We start from the raw sequence: 21,803 nt of genomic DNA on the forward strand, positions 1-21,803 counted from the left end.
GTGTAGGATGGTTGTGTACACAAACTGCCAACACACATTAACAAACAACATGTAAAAGTTAGATTTGCATCCGATGACCCCTTTAATGCATTATTAACGCATTCATTTTGACAGCCCTAATAAATACTAAACTATTAAGAGCGACACTTTGTAAACAAGCTTTTCCTCTAAAAATGTTGATATTGACAGAACAGCTTCTTAGGTCATGCCTTATTTACTTAAACGTAAGGAAAAAATATCATCCGAGAGGGTTCATGGGAGGGTTCGGGTTCTTTACGTAGTTTAAGCTCACTTTTTCATCTGTCCCTTTGGCCTTTTAAAACCAGTTTGGCTTGTGTTTGTGAGGTCTGAGTGCTATATGACGCTAATGCGCTGTGCCAGCACTGATGCGGGTTAAGCGTGCCATGTCTTAGTTGTGATGACTCATCCTGTTACTCTTTCAGCTGGTAAACATTTGCTCCAGTGATGGACAGCGGCTGTACGAGGCCGTCTCAGTGGGCTGTCTGCTGGCCGGAGGGCCTCTCGTTGGGATTCTGGGTCTGTTGTACACCGTTTATTTCTTAGGACCGACTGCACTCGTGGGATCGTCAATTTTTGTCATCTTCTATCCCACCATGGTGAGAAAAGCACATATATTTATCCTTTTGTTATTAAAAGGAATGTTGAACACTGCTGTTGAAAGGCCCAAATCTTTCATTCTTTCTCATTTTCTCAAAAGACAATTAATCTGACATTTTCATTTTGATCTGAGACACTTATGTGCAAATATGCACTTGGGTTTTGTAATATGACTTCAGTTTTAATAGTAATGTCAGAATTCATGGGATTTTTAGGACGATCTAAATGCATGAATTGAATCATTGGCATGAATAATGTATAATTAGCTTAGATTTGCATAGAATATAAAGTTGGGGTCAGTAAGACCTTTAATGTTTTGAAAGAAGTATCTTATGTTCATCAAGGCTGCATTTACTTAATCAAAAATGCAGAAAAAAATAATATTGTGAAATATATAGTTTAAAATAAAATAATGGTGTTCCCTATTAATATATAAAAAAAACCACACATTATATATATATATATATATATATATATATATATATATATATATATATAATTTTTTTTTTTGAAAAAAAATGAATGAAAGTGTTAATTAAATAAAGAATAAAAATGAACTGACCACAAACTTTCAAATGGTAGTTTATATTGCTACAAAAGATTTCTGTTTTAAATAAATGCTGTTCTTTTAAACTTTGTATTAATTAAGGAATCCTGAAAAAAAATTATCACAGGTTCCAACAAAATTTTAATCAGCACAGCTGTTTTCAACATTGATAATAAATGAGCATAATAGAATGATTTCTAAGGGATCATGTGACACTAAAGACTGGAGTAATGATGCTGAAAATGTAGCTTTTTATCTCAGTAATCAATTACATTTTAAAATATATTCACATAGAAAACCATTATTTTAAATTGAAATAATATTTCACAATATTTTCTGTATTTTGGATCAAATAAATGCAGCCTTGACAAACATAAGAAAGAATAGTGTATAAATATGATTCTGGACCACAAAACCAGTCTTACATTTGGTAACATTTTAGATTAAGAGTTTTACCTCAATAAACTCTTAATTTGTTGTTTATTGACAGTAAGCTATTTGTTTTAGTAGTTATGTTTAGGTATTGGGTATGATTAAGGGATCTAGAATATAGTCATGAATTAATATGTGACCCTGGACCACAAAACCAGTCTTAAGTCGCTGGGGTATATTTGTAGCAATAGCCAAAAATACATAGTATGGGTCAAAATTATTGATTTTTCTATTATGTCAAAAATCATTAGGATATTAAGTAAAGATCATGTTCCATGAAGATTTTTTGTGAAATTCCTACTGTAAATATATCAAAATGTAATTTTTGATTAGTAATATGCATTGTTAAGAACTTAATTTGGACAACTTTAAAGGTGATTTTCTCAGTATTTTGATTTTTTTGCACCCTTAGATTCCAGATTTTCAAATAGATGTATCTCGGCCAAATATTGTCCTATCCTAACAAACCATACATCAATAGAAAGCTTATTTATTCAGCTTTCATATGATGTATATATCTCAGTTTTGTAAAATTTTACCTTATGACTGGTTTTGTGGTCCAGGGTCACATATATGCTTTATACACTACCAGTCAAAAGTTTTTAGACAGCAAGTTTTTTTTTTTAATTTTTAATGTTTTTTTTTTTAAAGTAAAAAACAAAGCAATTATTATAGAGCAAAAATGTATAATTCTGAAATAGTTTTACTATTTAAAATAACTGTTTTCTATTTAAATATATTTTAAAATGAAATGTATCCCTGTGATTTCAAAGCTGAATTTTTAGCATCATTACTCCAGTCACATGATCCTTTAAATAATGTTTCTTGAGCACCCAATCAGCATATTAGAATGATTTCTGAAGAATCATTTGACACTGAAGACTGGGGTAATGATGCTGAAAATTTAGCTTGGATGACAGAAATAAATTACATTTTTTTAAATTTATGCACATAGAAAGAAATTATTTTAAATAGTAAAAATATTTCGCAATATTACTGCTTTTGCTGTATTTTGGATCAAATAATTGAAGGCTTGGTGAGCAGAAGAGACTTCTTTAAGAATACACTACTGACTGGTAGTGTAAGTACTAATAAACAGTACTAAAAACTAATATGCATGCATTGCAAATAAGCAATGTGTTAATAGTGAATAGTGTTCCTTAATCTAAATGTAATGTACTTTTAACTACAAATGCTTGCCATGGTCCAGTTTTACTCTGGGGATTTCCCTTTGAGACAGGACACACTGTAGCCTTGTGTCTGACTGTACAGGTCGTTCTTCACATTTTAATTATTTCCTGCAGATGCTGGCCTCCCGCTTGACGGCATATTTCCGTAAAAGGTGTGTGGCGGTTACGGACCGGCGCGTTCGGCTGATGAACGAGATCCTGGGCTGTATTAAGTTCATTAAGATGTACTGCTGGGAGACTGCGTTTGCCAACAACATCCAAAGTAAGACAGCTCTCGAGTGCACCCACTCAAACAGTAGCACTGACTCAGCCAAACAGGAAGTGAGCGTGTAATGATAGTGACTGAGCGCTTAGATGTCATAGTCTCCATGGAAATCAAAGGATCATCTCGGTGGCTTTGCACTGCATTCAAAGGAACAATCTCAAGTTTCCTAATCCACTGTCTTGGCTCTGTCCTTTCTCAGTCCTCCGTCACTGAAATGTCCTGAGAGTCGCTGAGCTTTCAGATTAACTTACAAAGCATTTAGCTTTCTTTCATAATGCCTTTGGATGGTTTGACTTTGTTGAATGTTAAACAAGAACGATTCGGTTATACTACCATTCGATTTTATTCAGCAATGACGTATTAAATTGTTGAAAAACGACAGTAAAGACATTTATAATGTTACAAAGGATTTCTATTTCAAATACAGTTAAGGTCAGAATAAGTTAGGATCATAAGAGGGATCATATAAAATAAGATATTTAACATAAAAGATGTTTACATATAGTCTACTAGGGAAAAAAATATGACCCTGTTCATAAGTTTACACCCCCTTGATTCTTAATGATGTTACCTGAATGATACCACAGCTGTTTTTTGTTTAGTGATATTAGTTCATGAGTCCCTTGTTTGTCCTGAACAGTTAAACTGCCTGCTGTTCTTCAGAAAAATTCTTCAGGTCCCACAAATTCTTTGGTTTTTCAGCATTTTTGTGTATTTGAACCCTTTCCAACAATGACTGTATGATTTTGAGATCCATCTTTTCACACTGAGGACAACTGAGGGACTCATATGCAACTATTACAGAAGGTTCAAACACTCACTGATGCTCCAGAAGGAAAAATTATGCATTAAGAGGTGAGGGTGAAAACTTTTGAACAGAATGGAGATGTGTACATTTTTCTTATTTTGCCTATATATGCATTTTTTACGTAGTACTGCCCTTTAGAGGCTATAGAAGATAGTTACATGTTTCCCAGAAGACAAAATAATTAAAATTTACCCTGATCTTCAAATCACATCTTCAAAACACATCTGTGGATCATTCAGGTAACAACACATTATTTAGACTCAAGGGTATTTAAATGATTTTGAATGATATTGTGAAATTATAATACTATTTCACGATATAACTTTTAACTGTATTTTTATCACAATTGCATGCTATTTCAAAAACATTTTAAAAATCTGTAAAACTTTAACATTAGTTAACAAACTAACAATGAAAAATACTTCTTAAGCATTTGTTAATCTTATTTAATGCTGATTCCAACATTTAATAATACATTATGAAAATCAAAAGTTGTATCTGTTGATGTTATGTAATGGAGCTGAGCTAACTAACATTAAGAAAATGTAACAATATATTGAAACATTGATCAATATAAGAAACCTTATTGTAAAGTTTTACCAAAACAACTGAAACAACCCCAGATTTTGAATGGTAAAGTTTCCTCTCTCTCTCTCTCTCTCTCTCTCTCTCTCTCTCTCTCTATATATATATATATATATATATATATATATTAGTGGTGGGCCGTTATCGGCGTTAACGTGCTGCGTTAACGTGAGACTCTTATCGTGCGATAAAAAAAATATCGCCGTTAATCTATTCTCAAATTTGGGTTGGGAGCTGGGTCTAAACTACGCAAGCTATGATGACTTTCACATTGATAGTTTAACGCGGATGTATACCAAAGACTATAGAATATGGTCGCGCGTTTACGTCTCCTCCGCCAAAACACAGATGGGATCGCGTCGTCCTCCATTCATAAAAACCGAATCTACTATAGCGAAATGCCACGTAAATTCGTCGTTTTTTGGATTCATAAATCAAATGTTGGTCAGTCACTTAATTCAAATCGCGATATGGACTAGTGTATGTGAAAACTGAAATGCAAAAAGACCGTTTTAATATGAATCCGGTATGTTCCGTTTGCCTAGCTGTATGTATGAATGATGGAGACGAGCTTTTACTACACGCATACTGAAACACACGTGACGCTCCCGGTAATTTTTGGCATTTGCATCTCACATGAACAGATAAACTCAATCTCCAAAACTGCTGTGAGTGTCACTTTTACCGTTTCATTTGAGAAAACTCGCATCATATCATACTGTATGACACAGAAACTTCACGGCAACCTGTCAAAATAAAAGTACGGTGTAACATGTAACCCCCCCCCCCCGCCCCCAAAGCTGGAAACGTAGGGGAAACACTGGCTACCATAGATATATATAGATAGATGTATATTTTTATCACACTGTACAACAAAAATACTGTTTTTTTTTTTATTACAGTAAGGGCTAAATTTAGGGTTGGTAGGTGTTGACGTTAAAAAAAACACAATCTAATAGGTAGAAAAAATAATTTCATTGTTACTTAGTTAGTAAACACAAGTACATCTTATTGAACATAATTTATTTTCATCAACAAATTATCATAGAACAGCTTTATGAGCTTTATGATCCATTCTGAAAGACTTACTTTTAGTCATTATTTGGGTAGCACACATATTCTGAATGCCTTCAGCAGAATTCAAATTAGCCATTTTAAATCTAGATTAATCTAGATTAATTCCAAGATTTAATCTAGATTAATCTAGATTAAAAAAAATTAATCTATGCCCACCCCTAATATATATATATAATATATATATATATATATATATATACATACAGTATATAGGAAATCTTAAATATTCAGAGAAAATGAATCATGAATCATTTAACCCTTTAAACAGGGATACTGCTCGAGCAATCCATTTTAATTAGCTGAGCAGTAAATGAGCAGTAAATCTTCCATTTACACCTTTTTTGCATGCACTTATGAATAAAATATCACAACCTGCATAGATTAACATCTTCTATATATGAATTATGTAGATCCAGCAGTGTTTTCAGAGATTACGTCCAGCGCTTCTGGTTGTTTAGACCAGCAGGAAAACACTTTGGCTGTAAGCCAGAGAGCGGCACTGGATGAATGTGCCAGCTTGCGGGCAGTCGGGAGACAAATATTAGTGCAGCAGAGGGAGGTGAAATGGGCCACTTGGACACCAGCCAATGCCTCAGCATTCCCATCTACTGCAACATCCCATTTATGATTATGATCTGCCTTCCTCTACAGTCGCACTTCTCCGTGTCGCCGCCGGATTGAACATAGTGTGGCTCCTGTAAATTACAAACTGCGTTGTAGAATGGAAATGCAATATGGCTACACGGAGAAAGCAGGTTTTCAGTGTTGTTTGGAGCGATAAATATGGTTCTGTTCATGCAGAGTTCAGTTTTAAAAGAGAACTAATACATAAATGTATCATAAAAGTGGTTGATACAAGAAGTCGTCTGAAGCCATGCGATAAAGTGACACAGAAAATTATTTAACCCTAAGCTTACTGTATCATATTTGATATGCACATTTCTACATAATTTCTCTTTTTAGCTCATCTGTCATTGACACATTGCCATACAGTGGGGTGAATAAAACAAAATTCATCAATTAAATTATTATTATTACTCATTTTCACTTAATTTTATTTATTGTTATATACAGTCAAACCAACATTTATTCAGCAACCTTCAGCATTTCTCACATTATCATAGTTTATTCACTATAGTTTAGAAAATGGTACTAAAATATGTCAAATTCATCTTGATAATGTCAGATAACTTTGGTAGAAAGGTATGTATTTGATTATTGGATTTCAATCAACCAAAACTTCAATTGTTAGCATGGCAATATTTACACAATTATCAGTACTTTGCTGAACAATTACCAAGCAATGCTTGATTTTGTTCAGTCTGTGAAGTAAAAAGGTCGCTTTCGCAATTAAGGAAAAAACTCAAGTCAAAGTGTCTGAATAATTTTTGATCACAAATTTTTATCAATTTTACTGGTAGTTCACTATATGAAGAATTTTAAGGTATAAGATGTCGGATATGTTAGAATAGGACAATATTTGGCCGAGATACAACTATTTGAAAATCTAGAATCTGAGGGTGCAAAAAAAATCTAAATATTGAGAAAATCGCCTTTAAAGTTGTCCAAATGAAATTCTTAGCAATGCAGTATACTAATTAAAAATGAAGTTTTGATATATTTACGGTAGGAAGTTTACAAAATATCTTCATAGAACATGATCTTTACGTAACATCCTAATGATTTATGGCATAAAAGAGAAATCAATAATTTTGACCCATGCTGTATATTTTTGCCTATTGCTACAAATATACCCGTGCTACTTAAGACTGGGTCACATATCGGTCGATCTCTAGTATGTGAACGTAAACATATGCAAACTTATTATTTGCTTTAATACAGCACCTTTTCTTAAAAACTAGTCGGACCATCTTTGTTAAATTATGTTAATCCATGGTTTAGATTTAAATTAGACAAGTCTTAATGAAAAAACGTGATGACAAACTTGTAAGACTAGCCTAAGCAGTTTATGCAACCAGCTCCAGGACACTGTGAGAATCGCACCTGTTAGTTGTTCAGCTGTCAGTGTCAAACACTGACTGTGAATGCAATTGCTACTTTGACAACTCTGTTTGCGTCTGCAGAGGTTCGGTCAGAAGAGAGGGGGATCCTGGAGTGGGCCGGCTGTGTTCAGAGCCTGACGGTGGGCGTTGCTCCGGTGGTAGTGGTGATAGCCAGCGTGTGCACGTTCACTCTTCACATGGCTCTGGGTTACGATCTCACCGCGGCACAGGTAAAGCCACGTCTCTGCTCTTCGGCTTTCTGCCTGAGACTTGTAAACAACTGCGAACTTGAACTCACAGAGACCTGTTTTAATTTCTGTCACAACCTGCAGGCCTTCACCGTCGTTGCTGTTTTCAACTCCATGACCTTTGCTCTAAAGGTCACGCCCTTGGCGGTGCGTGCTTTGTCTGAAGGCTCCGTGGCCGTGAAGCGATTTCAGGTCGGAAACACATCCACATCCACAAGTGAACCAAAAATAACTCTTCTGCCATTATTCTGTCACCCTTATGTTAATTAAAGCATGCATTTATTTCAGTGGAATGCAAATGGAGAAATTGTGAAGAACATCCAGTCAGCTCTTTTTTACAATACAGTGAACACTGTGGACTCCAAAAAGACAAAAAGCACAATAAATGTATCATAAAAGTGTTTCATATATTGGTCATCTGAAGCTGTGCGATAGTATAACACAGAATATGATTCAACCCTATAAAAGCTGCTAAGTTCTCTAAATTATGAGCATGAGCAAAACTATGCTGAAAAACCTGTTTTAATATTTGAATACATGAATTCTGTCTTCTGACTGACTGAAGAATCATAATTTTGTACTATTTTGAGATGAACATTAACTTAGATCTTAGTTAAGATCTTTTGATGATGATGATCATGAAAACTAGTCATAAGGGTGATGCATCATCTGAATAAATAAGATTTCCATTGATGCATGGTTTGTTAGGATAAGACAATATTTGTTTGAGATACAGCTATTTGAAATCTGTAATCTGAGGGTGCAACAAAATCAAAATATTGAGAAAATCACCAAATTAAGATCTTAGCAGTGCATATTACTAAACAGAAATTAAGTTTTGGTATATTTACGGTAGAAATTGTACAAAATATCTTCATGGAACATGATCTTAACTTAATATCCTAATGATTTTTGACTTGAAGAAAAAAATGTCATTTTGACCCATACAATGTATTGTTGGCTATTGCTACAAATATACCTGTGCTACTTAAGACTGGCTACTTAAAACTTAAAGTGACAGTTCACCCAAAAACAACATTTAGGGGCCGTTCCCACAGAACCCATCGCTCAGGAATGTTTTTTAAAAAAGCGGAGCCCAAAATGCTTCCTCTGCCATGTTGCTGTCAAACAAAACAGTTGCCGTGCCAACTTGCTAATGTAAACAAAAGCTTGCCCCGCCTCCAGGGTCTTCTGATTGGTCCACTGTTTTGGAACTGGCATTGATGAACAACGCTGGGTGCAAATGTTGAAACTCTTTTAACTTGACAAGTCATCTTAAAAACGCTAATGCAAGAGACAGAACACATTCATCTAAGGTTTTTACATAGAAAAATAATGAAAAAGAAGAACATTGGAATGGAAAAACGCGTTCTGTGTGAACAGCCCCTTACACTCCCTCAAGTTGTTTCAATCCTGTATGAATTTCTTTCTACAGTTAATGGTGCCCATTGACTTCCATATTAAAGGATTAGTTCACTTCCAGAACAAAAATGTACAAATAATTTACTCACCCCCTTGTCATCAAAGATGTTCATGTCTTTCTTTCTTCAGTTGTAAAAAAATATCTCTTTTGTGGAAAACATTCAAGATTTCTCTCCATATAGTGGACTTCTATGGTGCACACAAGTTTGAACTTCCAAAATGCAGTTAAAATGCAGCTTCAAAGGGCTCTAAATGATCCCAGCTGAGGAAGAAGGGTATTGTCTAGAGAAACGATCAGCCATTTTCTTCAATAAATTAATATTTATACACTTTTTAACCACAAATGTGTGTGTGTATTCTGTGTATTCTGGTTTAATACAGTTAGGGTATGTCAAAAAACTCCCATCCCATTTTCTCTTCCAACTTAATACAAAATCGTCCTACATCGCTGTTTTACCTTTTTTGTAAAATTTGTAATTAATTTAAGAAAATGACTGTTTGTTTCGCTAGATAAGACCCTTATTTCTCGGCTGGAATTGTTTAGGACCCTTTGAAGCTGCATTTAAACTGCATTTTGGAAGTTCAAACTCGTGGGCGCCATTGAAGTCCACTATATGGAGAAAATTTCTCAAAAAAAATAATTTCTTTACAACTGAAGAAAGAAAGACATGAACATTTTGGATGACAAGGAGGTAAGTAAATTATCTGTACATTTTTGTTCTGGAAGTGAACTAATCTTTAAATGATTTTTTCCATACTGTGGAAATCAATGGGAACCATCAACTGTTTGGTTACCAGCATGCTATAAAATAATTTTTGGCTGCACTGTCCCTTTAAAAGTCCCAGTCCTCATTCACTTGTACTATAAGAGCCTGGATATTCTACTGTATTTATCCTTATGTATTCACAAGAAGTCCTTCAGGTTTGGAACAACTTAATGGTGTATAAATGATGATCTTTGTAATGTTTGCGAAAGAAGTTTGGGGTTCCTTGTTTTAAAAGGACAGTTAACTCAGAAATAAAAAGTCTGCCATCAATTATTCATTCTCAAGTTGATCCAAACCTGTAACAGCTTATTTGCTCTTCTGAACACAAAAGATGAATGCTGTTAACCAGACAGTTGCTAGCAGCCATTGACTTCCATAGTATAGAAAAATAAATACTATGGGAGTCAATGGGGACCAGCAACTGTTTGGTTACCAATGTTCATAAAGTAACAACAAAATGTTCATTCTTGCATGCATTACTCCTACAGAAGCTATTCTTGATGGAGGACAGGGAGCTGATCTCAAACAAAACAGAAGATCCCTATAATGCGGTGGAGTTTAAAGACGCCACACTGGCCTGGGAGAAGGCCTGCGGCTCACCGGGGAAAAAGAGCCGAGCCCAGCAGAAAAGAGGAGGTATGAAGAGAGTTTTGAGGAGGGAGAAACTGAGCTTGTACATCAGCACAGAGGACAGCAAAGGGAAAACCGAGGAACCCAACGCAGAGCACCTCCTCACACACATGGAGCAGGAGAGCCCACAGAGCACCATCTCCTCCACACAGAGCATCCGACCTCCGCTGCACAAAACCCTGCACCGCATAGAGCTGTGCATTCGGAAGGTACATTTTTACCATTTCATGTGTGGTTTTATGTTTGTTTCATAGCACAGTGTCTCAGGTCTGGTGTGTTTTTCAACATTTCTCATGATATTCAGAAAGCTCAAGTCTCGGATGCAGGAACATTTAGTGACAGAATGCTTTTCATAACATGCATTAAACTCACTCTACTTCCATAAAAGATCTGTGATGTAATTTCTAGCCTGATTTCTGTGTTGTACACCCAGGGGTCGCTGGTTGGGATTTGTGGAGGAGTCGGCAGTGGAAAGAGCTCGCTGTTATCTGCTCTACTGGGACAGGTGAGAAATTGCATACACTGCTGTTCAAAAGATTTGGGTCAGTGAGAATGCTGAGTGTTTTTTTTTTTAAGAAAGAAAAATATATTAATACTTACATTCAGCAGGGATACATTACATTGGTCAAAAATGGGAATATTTTAAAAGTTTTTAGAAAGCTTTTTTCTGTTTAAAATAAATGCTGCTCTTTCGAGAAAGTAGAATCCTTAAAAATGAACGACAGTTTCTACAAAAATATGAAGCAACATAATGTTTTCAACATTAATAATAATTTAAAATATTAGACTGATTTCTGAAGGATCATGTGACACTGAAGACTGGAGTAATGGTGCTGAAATTTCAGCTTTGCATCACAGGAATAAATTACATTTTACAATATATTCTTATAGGAAGCAATTATTTTAAATTGTAATAATATTTTAAAATATGTACAGTTTTTATTGTATTTGTGATTTGTCTTTTTTTTTGAAGAAAGAAAGAAAGAAAGATATTATTACTTATATTCAGCAAGGACACATACAAAAATATGAATCAGCACAACTGTTTTCAACATTAATAATTTAAATATTAGAATGATTTCTGAAGGATCATGTGACACTTAAGACCGGCGTAGTGATGCTAAAAATTCAGCTTTGCATCACAGGAATAGATTACATTTTACAATATATTTAAATAGAAAATTGTATTTTAATTGTAATATTTCATAATATTATTATTATAAATATTTTTTAATTGTAATAATATTTTAAAATTTGTACAGTTTATTGTATTTTGATCAAATAAATGCATCCTTTCTGAGTAGAAGAGACTTTTTTATTAAAAAAAATAGCATCTCTAAACTTTAAATGGTTAAAACTTGGGGTCAGTGAGAATGCTGAGTGTTTTTTCATTGTTGTTGTTTTTTTGAAGAAAGAAAGTAGGATAATGATACTTATAGTCAGCAAGGACACATTACACATTAAATAATGACAGCAAAAACATTTTAGAAGTTTTTAGAAACCTTTTTTTCTGTTTCAAATAAATGCTGCTCTTTTAAACTTCATCTATTCATCAAAGAATCCTGAAAAAAAATTATCCCAGTTTCTAGAAAAATATAAAGCTGTTTGCATAACTGTTTTCAACATTAATAATTGAACTATTAGAATAATTTCTGAAGGATCATGTCACACTGAAGCCTGGAGTAATGATGCTGAAAATTCTGCTTTGCATTACAGGAATAAATTACATTTTATAATATATTCAAATAGAAAACAGTTATTTTCAATTGTAATACTATTTTACAATTTTTACAGTTTTTATTGTATTTTTGATTAAAAAATGCATTCTTTCTGAACATAGGAGACTTAAAAAATAGCATCTCTAAACTTTGAAAGGTTAAAACTTGGGGTCAGTGAGAATGAAAGAAAAAAAATTATACTTATAGTCAGCAAGGACACATTACATTGGTCAAAAATGACAGCAAAAACATTTTAAAAGTTTTTTTAAAAAACTTTTTTTTCTGTTCATCAAACTTCATCTATTCATCAAAAAATCCTAAAAAAAAAATTGTATCCCAGTTTCTACAAAATAAATAAAGCAGCACAATTGAAATATTAAAATGATTTCTAAAGGATCACGTGACACTGAAAACTGGAGTTATGATGCTGAAAATTCAGATTTGAGAACAGGAATAAATTTCATTTTACAATATATACACATAGAAAATAGTTATTTTAAATTGTAATAATATTTCATAATATTACTGTTTTTATTGTATTGCATCTTTGATCAAATAAATGCATCCTTTATGAGCATAACATACTTTTTTATTCAATTTTTGTAGCATTCCTAAACTTTGAACAGTTAAAATGCATAATTTTATGCATGATGCTTTGTTTTACAGATTTATATCAAGACAGTAATCACAGTAGACATAAAAAAGGACACATTTTGATCATCAATGAGTCTTGTTTTTCACAAAAAGTTACCATATGACTTTGAACACTAGTATCCAAGTAATATGGTACAATGTTACGGCATTTGTCGTTTTAGTAGCTTGGCAGCTGTTGTTTTACAAAAAGGATGAGCGTTCCTCCTTACGAGTTCCACTGAGAAAATAACAGCATATGGGTTTGGCACCAAATGAAAGTAAATAACGAAAAACCTTTACTTTTTATAACCACCCCTTTAACCATCATAAACCAGCTTGGACATAAAGCAGCTGGTCCTCCCAGCAGGGTGAAAGCAGATGTATAGGTCTGATTCCTCGCCTTCTGTCTTAGATGACCCTTCTTGGCGGCTCGGTAGCTGTAAACGGAGACTTCGCATATGTTGCTCAACAGGCCTGGATCCTCAACGATTCCCTCAGGGAAAACATCCTGTTTGGAAAAAAATACATCGAGGAGAAGTAGGGAGCACATTCATGCATTTATGAGTTCTGCATAAGAAATGACTTTGGCCTTTCTTCTAAAATGAAACAAGTTTCTGCTCATCTCTCACCAGGTACAATGCGGTTCTAGAAGCCTGCTGTTTATTTCCTGATATTAGTGAGCTACCATATGGCGATATGACTGAGGTATCTGCATTATAATGCTCCGACCTCCACAAACACAATCAAAGCACAAGGTCATTCAGATCTCACTCGTATGATATCTCTATTAAAATGTGGCTGACGTGAATGATCTGCTGTAGATTGGAGAGAGAGGGGCCAACCTGAGTGGCGGCCAGCGGCAGAGAGTGAGTCTGGCACGTGCGCTGTACAGCGAGAGACCCGTCCTTCTGCTCGATGACCCCCTCAGCGCCGTCGACGCTCGCGTGGGTTCGCACATATTCCACAGCGCCATCCGCCGTGCGGCCAAGGGCAGGACTGTCATCTTTGTCACGCACCAACTGCAGGCAAGAGGCTTATGAATGCATGTGATGTACCGCAGGGGAACATAAACACGGCACAGACCGGGACAGGTGACATTGTGCTCGTCCACCAAGCTTCACTGAGATTATATAAGTCTGTGAATTGAATACGGTTGATATGAGAGGCCATGCTGTATTGCAAAGGCCGTTAGACATGACTATAGTGATAACACAGTAGGGCTTTAAATACCTTATTGTGCTTATAAAATGTGACCCTGGACCACAAAACCAGTCATAAGGTTAAATTTGACAAAACTGAGATATATACATCATATGAAAGCTCAATAAATAAGCTTTCTATTGATGTATGGTTTGTTAGGACAGGACAATATTTGGCCGAGATACATCTATTTGAAAATCTGGAATCTGAGGGTGCAAAAAAATCTAAATACTGAGAAAATCACCTTTAAAGTTGTCCAAATTAAGTTCTTAACAATGCATATTACTAATCAAAAATTACATTTTGATAGGTTTACAGTAGGAATTTTACAAAAAATCTTCATGGAACATGATCTTTACTTAATTTCCTAATGATTTTTGACATAAAAGAAAAATCAATAATTTTGACCCATGCAGTGTATTTTTGGCTATTGCTACAAATATACCCCAGCGACTTAAGACTGGTTTTGTGGTCCAGGGTCACAAATGTCTCAGAAACTAATTAAAATGTTGCTGAATAAATAAACTTTGATGTATGGTGATATGGTTTATATGGTTTGATATGGTATTTGATATTTTTGATATGATATGGTTTGTTAGGATAGGACAATATTTGGCCGAGATACATCTATTTGAAAATCTGGAATCTGGCAGTGCAAAAAAAGCAAAATCGCCTTTAAAGTTGTCCAAATGAAGTTCTTAGCAATGCATATTACCAATCAAAAATTAAGTTTTGAAATATTTATGGTAGGGAATTTACAAATTATCTACATGAAACATGATCTTTACTTAATAGCCTAATGATTTTTGGCATATTGTTTACATTTTTTAATAATTGTATTTTATTTTAGCTTTATTTCAATTAGCAAGCCATTTTTAATAGTTAACAATAAAACTACTGATAAATGGCAGATTAAAATTGTCTAAATAAAATATTAAAAACTAAAATGAGTCATGTTAAATGCTATAACTTTCTATTAGGCATTATAATATGCGAAATATTTGTTTTGAGTAAGCATTAGAATGGCAGAATGGTAATCTAAAAAAGTAAAAGTAGAGAAAATTTGTGACTTTACACCACAAAACCAGTCATAAGAGTCATTGTTTTTTAAAAAGTAAATAATAATAAATAAATAAAAAAGCTTTCCATTGATATATGGTTTGTTAGATTAGCACAATATTTGGCTATTGGAAAATCTGGAATCTAAAGGTTGCAAATAAAAATCTAAATATTGAGAAAATATTTGTCCAAATTAAGTTTTTAGCAATGCATATTACTAATCAAAAATTAGGTTTTGATATATTTACGGTAGGAAATTTACAAAATGTTTTCATGGAACATGATCTTTACTTACTATCCTAGTGATTTTTGGCATAAAAGAAAAATCAATAATTTTGACCCATACTGTGTATTGTTGGCTATTGCTACAAATATACCCCAGCGACTTAAGACTGGTTTTGTGGTCCAGAGTCAGGGTTTTTTATATATTTCAGGTTTCGGTTGAGTAAATTTATTATTTATTTATTTATTATTATTTTTTTTATTTATTTTTTTTGTTGTTGTAATTTTAGTATTTCTGCTTAAACTTATTTTTTTCCAGTTAGTTTGCCAAGGCAACACTTCTAATTTTCATTACATTTTTTTAAATTACATTTTTCATTTAAAGTTTTTATTTTATTTCCGCTTTTTCAATTAACAAAAAACATTTTTTAATAGTTAACAATAAAACTGCTGATAAATGGCAGATTAAAATTATATTCTGTTATGTCTAAATAAAATATATAAATTTTAAATGATTAAATGCTATGACTTTCTAATAATCATTATAATGAACTAAATATTCATTTTGAGTAAGCATTAGATGGCATTGTGGTGATCTAAAAAATTAGAAAGTGCACAAAATTTGTGACTTTGAACCACAAAAAATATAGAGGGTGCAAAATATTAAGAAAATCGCCTTTAAAGTTGCTCAAATGAAGTTCTTAGCAATGCATACTACTAATCAAAAAAATTACGTTTTGATATATTTAAAGTAGGAAATTCCTTAAGTAGCAAAAATACCTTCATGAAACATGATATTGTAGCTATTGCTACTAATATACATGTGCTACTTACGAATGATTTTATGGTCCAGGGTCACATTTAAAAATCCAAAAGCACTATTTAAAAGCTGTTTTTGAAGAAAAAGATGACATATACCCAATATTTACTGCCACTAATAAATGAAAAATCTTAGTAAATATTTTTTTTAAATAATAAAATGTGATAAATTATGGCATGCATGCCTATTAGATTTTTTTGAAGAAACAAATTTTAATTTAATTTTATTTTGTTTTGTTTTATTTTTGGTGTGCAAATGACTGGGATTCTTGGGGATATATCCAATATTTACTGTTACTGATATGTTACTAAATATGTACTGTTAATATAATATTTACTGTTACTGATTAAAAAAAAGATAACTAATGGCATATCATGCATTCCTATTTAAAGGACAAAAATGACTTATAATGTGATATTAATATGCTTGAGGTTAGGTTAATGTAACAAGGTCTCCTCACTGTATTTTCTGACACTCCATGTCCTTTCCTCGGTGTGTGTTTATTCTACAGTTCTTGCCAGAGTGTGATGAGGTGGTGTTAATGAAGGACAGTCAGATAGCGGAGCACGGCACACACGTCCAGCTGATGGAGAAAGGCCGAGACTACGCTGCCCTTTTCAACAACGTGCAGCAAGAGGTGCGATACGCCGCCCGCAGCAGCGGAGCCCTGTGGGAAAACACCAGGGTCGCACATTCACAAATCATCCTACATCACCCACTGCAAAATTCATGAACCACGGGCTGCAGAGCCACCGGGTTTGAAATGTTAATTCGCGCCGCACTTTTGTAATTTATAAGTGAATCGATCTGTAGGAGTAACGGCCGAGGGACATTGTCACTGATCTCTGTATTAATAGCCCAGCAGCCATTGTTCTGCCTGATTTGTTCTGTTAATCAGTTGCCGGTTGCTCTTTACCAGGTCTCGCTCTTACTCTTTTTCTTCATCCTTCATCCAGAACCTAGTCAGGAAGAACCTGAAAAACAAGCAGAAGGCTGAGGAGGAGAGCAGCCCACGGTCCCTGCAGGTCAACCACGCAGCCAAGCCGCATACTGAGAGCAAGAAAGGAGGTGATAAATTTATAAAAAGTGATATGAAAGACTTGTTTTGATAGAAAAGGTTATTTTTTCTATATACACTAACATTTTTAGCAATAATTATTTGCGAAGACATACTGTGTATATATACCAATATAAGAGGGATCATACAAAATGCATGTTATTGTTTATTTACAACTGACCTGAATAAGATATATAAGATACATTTCCTTCATTCTTAATACTGTGTTGTTACCTGATAGATCCACAGCTGTGTTTTTTTTTTTTTTTTTTTTTTTGTTTAGTGATAGTTGTTCATGAGTCCTTTGTTTGTCCTGAACAGTTAAACTGCCTGCTGTTCTGCAGAAAGATTATTTGGTTTTCCAGCATTTTTGTGTATTTAAACCCTTTCCAACAATGATTTTTTGAGTTTGAGATCCCTCTTTTCACACTGAGGACAACTGAGGGACTCATATGCAACTATTACAGAAGGTTCAAACACTCACTGATGCTCCAGAAGGAAAAAAACATGCATTAAGAGCTGGTGGGTGAAAACTTTTGAAATTTGAAGACCAGGGTAAATTTAACTTATTTAACTATCTTCTATAGCTTCAGAAGGGCAGTACTACATAAAAAAAAATTATATTTAGGCAAAGTAAGAAAAATGTACACATTTTCATTCTGTTCAAAAGTTTTCACCCCCCCGGCTCTTAATGGATGTTTTTTTTTTTCTTCTGAAGCAACAGTGAGCGTTTGAACCTTCTGTAATAGTTGCATATGAGTCCCTCAGTTGTCCTCAGTGTGAAAAGATGGATCAGAAAGTCATTCGTGGGACCTGAAGGATTTTTCCTGAAGAACAGCAGGCAGTTTAACTGTTAAACTGTTAAACAACTATCACAAAACAAAACAAAAAACTGGTTATAAACAAATTGATTTTTTTTTTTAAGATATAAATTCAACTATTATTTTCTCTTGTGGACTATATATAAACATCTTTTATGTGAAATATCTTATTCAGGTCAGTACTAAATAAACAATAACATGCATTTTGTATTATCTGTCTTATTTTGGTAAAATAATTAACATTTTGTAGATTCTGAAAGGGATGTAAACTTGTAAAGACTTCTGGAACACCACAGCAAATAAATTGCCTGATTTCTTTGATCTTGTTTGTTCATAGGCTGACCACCATGTGACCTGTTTTAAGAAGCGTTGGTTTAACAATCGGTGGATGAGTCACTCTTGTTTTATTGTCTTTCTATTGTCTGATGTGCACCTCACAGATCAGCTCATGCAGGCAGAGGAAAAGGGGAGCGGGGCTGTGGCCTGGCCTGTGTACGCTGCTTACATCAAGGCTGCCGGAGGGCCTCTGGCCTTCATCGTAAACATCCTCCTCTTCCTCTTCACCACCGGCAGCATCGCCTTCAGCAACTGGTGGCTCAGTCACTGGATCAGGCAGGGCAGCGGGGTAAGACAAAGGCATAACTCAGCCAGCAGTAACAACTCATTCATCTTCACTTAACTCACTTTCTCTTCTGAGGAAACGAAAGGACAAATTCTGTGTGAGTCATTCCTATCATCCTATTCATTTGCATGATCTGACTCAAAAGAATGATTTGTTTCCTCACTGCTTGCTCATGATCTCTTATCAGTGCTAAAGACAATTAGGGTGCATTACAATTATCTTTGTGAATAACAGATTAAAACAAACAAACAAAACAACTCGTTAAAGGGTTTTAATTGTAAAGAATGCTTAGTAATGTTTTTACCAGGGAGAGCGTAACTGCTATTATGATTATACATTCAAGAGCAGTACTCGAAATAATTACATGAATTAATTGCTAACAAAATAAAACCACATGCCCCAAATAGACAATTAAAAGATTAATTATTGTTCCAGACTGGGGTGATGAATAGACAACACAAAAGGTGACTTTAAAAGTCAGTATCGTATGTTTTAATTCTATGTTACTCATCAGTAAATCAACACGTGTTCTTTTATTCTGCCTCCATATTACTGGCCTCTGCATCACATGGACTCTGATGATACTCCTCCCAAAAATACAATTCTCTCATAGTTTACTCACCCTCATGCCTTTTCAGATGAACACAAAGAAAGATTTTTAGTGCACATAATGGAAGTCTATGAGACTGCTTCAAAAACCACTAAGATCATATTTATATTCAGTTCGCTAAATGATTCGCGAGCCCGCTCTAAAGTTCCGATCTGACTCAAATGATTTGTGAACCAGCTCTGAAGTTCCGATCTGACTCAAATTATTTGTGAACCAGCTCTAAAGTTCCGATCTGACTCAAATGATTTGTGAACCAGCTCTGAAGTTCTAATCTGACTCAAATGATTCGCGAGCCCGCTCTGAAGTTCCAATCTGACTCAAATGATTTGTAATCCAGCTCTAAAGTTCCAATCTGACTCAAATGATTCGCGAACCAGCTCTAAAGTTCCGATCTGACTCAAATGATTCGTGAACCAGCTCTAAAGTTCCAATCTGACTCAAATGATTTGTAATCCAGCTCTAAAGTTCCTATCTGACTCAAATGATTCGCAAACCAGCTCTAAAGTTCCAGTCTAACTCAAATGATTCGCAAACCAGCTCTAAAGTTCCAGTCTAACTCAAATGATTCGCAAACCAGTTCTAAAGTTCCAATCTAACTCAAATGATTCGCAAACCAGCTCTAAAGTTCCAATCTAACTCAAATGATTCGCAAACCAGCTCTAAAGTTCCAGTCTAACTCAAATGATTCGCAAACCAGTTCTAAAGTTCCAATCTAACTCAAATGATTCGCAAACCAGCTCTAAAGTTCCAGTCTAACTCAAATGATTCGCAAACCAGTTCTAAAGTTCCAATCTAACTCAAATGATTCGCAAACCAGCTCTAAAGTTCCGATCTGACTCAAATGATTCGCAAACCAGCTCTAAAGTTCGAATCTGACTCAAATGATTTGTGAACCAGCTCTAAAGTTCTAATCTGACTCAAATGATTTGTGAACCAGCTCTAAAGTTCGAATCTGACTCAAATGATGTGTGAACCAGCTCTAAAGTTCTAATCTGACTCAAATGATTAGCAAACCAGCTCTAAAGTTCTAATCTGACTCAAATGATTTGTGAACCAGCTCTAAAGTTCTAATCTGACTCAAATGATTAGCAAACCAGCTCTAAAGTTCTAATCTGACTCAAATGATTTGTGAACCAGCTCTAAAGTTCTAATCTGACTCAAATGATTAGCAAACCAGCTCTAAAGTTCTGATCTGACTCAAATGATTTGTGAACCAGCTCTAAAGTTCTAATCTGACTCAAATGATTAGCAAACCAGCTCTAAAGTTCTGATCTGACTCAAATGATTTGTGAACCAGCTCTAAAGTTCCAGTCTAACTCAAATGATTCATAAACCAGCTCTAAAGTTCCGATCTGACTCAAATGATTTGTAATCCAGCTCTAAAGTTCCGATCTGACTCAAATGATTTGTAATCCAGCTCTAAAGTTCCGATCTGACTCAAATGATTCGCGAACCAGCTCTAAAGTTCCAATCTAACTCAAATGATTCATAAACCAGCTCTAAAGTTCCGATCTGACTCAAATGATTCGTGAACCAGCTCTAAAGTTCCAATCTAACTCAAATGAGTCGCAAACCATCTCTAAAGTTCCGATATGACTCAAATGATTTGTAATCCAGCTCTAAAGTTCCGATCTGACTCAAATGATTCGTGAACCAGCTCTAAAGTTCCAATCTGACTCAAATGATTCATAAACCAGCTCTAAAGTTCCGATCAAATGATTCGCGATTCACGCTCTGAATATCCAATCAAATGATTCAAGAACCTGCTCCGAAGTTTTGGTCAAATGATACACGATTCACGCTCTGAATCACCGATCTGAATAAAATGATTCGAGAATCCATTCCGAAGTTCCGATCAAATGATATGCGAATCGCTCTCTGATGTTACGATCTGAAACAAAAACTTCACAATACGCGATTCCAGCATAAATGATTCACTTAGGTGAATCTGTTTGTCTGTTGCTCGGCCTTTTGCTCCTTTGAGGCATGTTTACACTACAAATAAAACAGCTTTTACATTCCAAAGATAGCTGCTTTCCCCGTCGAAGACATCCAACACAAACATATTCAGGTGAGGTAACCGTGATAACTTGTGAAAACATGCCAGTAAGCTTCTGTTTATAAAGCGAGGATGGCTCCAGAAGACATTTATTAAACTGCTCGATTAATATGGATTTATTATTTGATCTCTTTACAAACATTGTGAGGCATCAGAGCTTTGGGTAAAGACGAGTTTTAGTACATGAGGGACATAAATCTCCAAGTTTTGATTCAAAAGTATTATAATTGTGTTAAAAAATTTTACGTTTAATTTCACATGGGTTTGTAATATTTGAAGTGGATCAAAAGTTGTCCTAAAACCAAAACAATACCCGTTCTTGTCTTATTAAGACAGTTTTGATTAACTTTTTTGATCCACTTAAAATGTTAACTACTGTAAGTTACACGA

At 34.5% G+C, this 21,803-nt stretch overlaps 1 protein-coding gene across 1 annotated transcript in view; it reads left to right on the top strand.

The window, feature by feature from the left end:
• The window catches only part of LOC141287865 (ATP-binding cassette sub-family C member 5), a 77,688-nt gene that overhangs the window by 22,371 nt on the left and 33,514 nt on the right, over nt 1-21,803 (top strand). Inside the window, 12 exon segments of the mRNA XM_073819954.1 lie at nt 444-617; nt 2,902-3,049; nt 7,607-7,755; nt 7,858-7,965; nt 10,451-10,801; nt 11,026-11,097; nt 13,356-13,480; nt 13,576-13,648; nt 13,765-13,968; nt 16,756-16,881; nt 17,201-17,312; nt 18,563-18,747. Of these exon segments, the coding sequence (XP_073676055.1) occupies nt 444-617; nt 2,902-3,049; nt 7,607-7,755; nt 7,858-7,965; nt 10,451-10,801; nt 11,026-11,097; nt 13,356-13,480; nt 13,576-13,648; nt 13,765-13,968; nt 16,756-16,881; nt 17,201-17,312; nt 18,563-18,747 (1,827 nt within the window).

The sequence above is a fragment of the Garra rufa genome, chromosome 16 (genome assembly GCF_049309525.1).
Source record: "Garra rufa chromosome 16, GarRuf1.0, whole genome shotgun sequence".
In the NCBI taxonomy this organism is placed as follows: domain Eukaryota; kingdom Metazoa; phylum Chordata; class Actinopteri; order Cypriniformes; family Cyprinidae; genus Garra; species Garra rufa.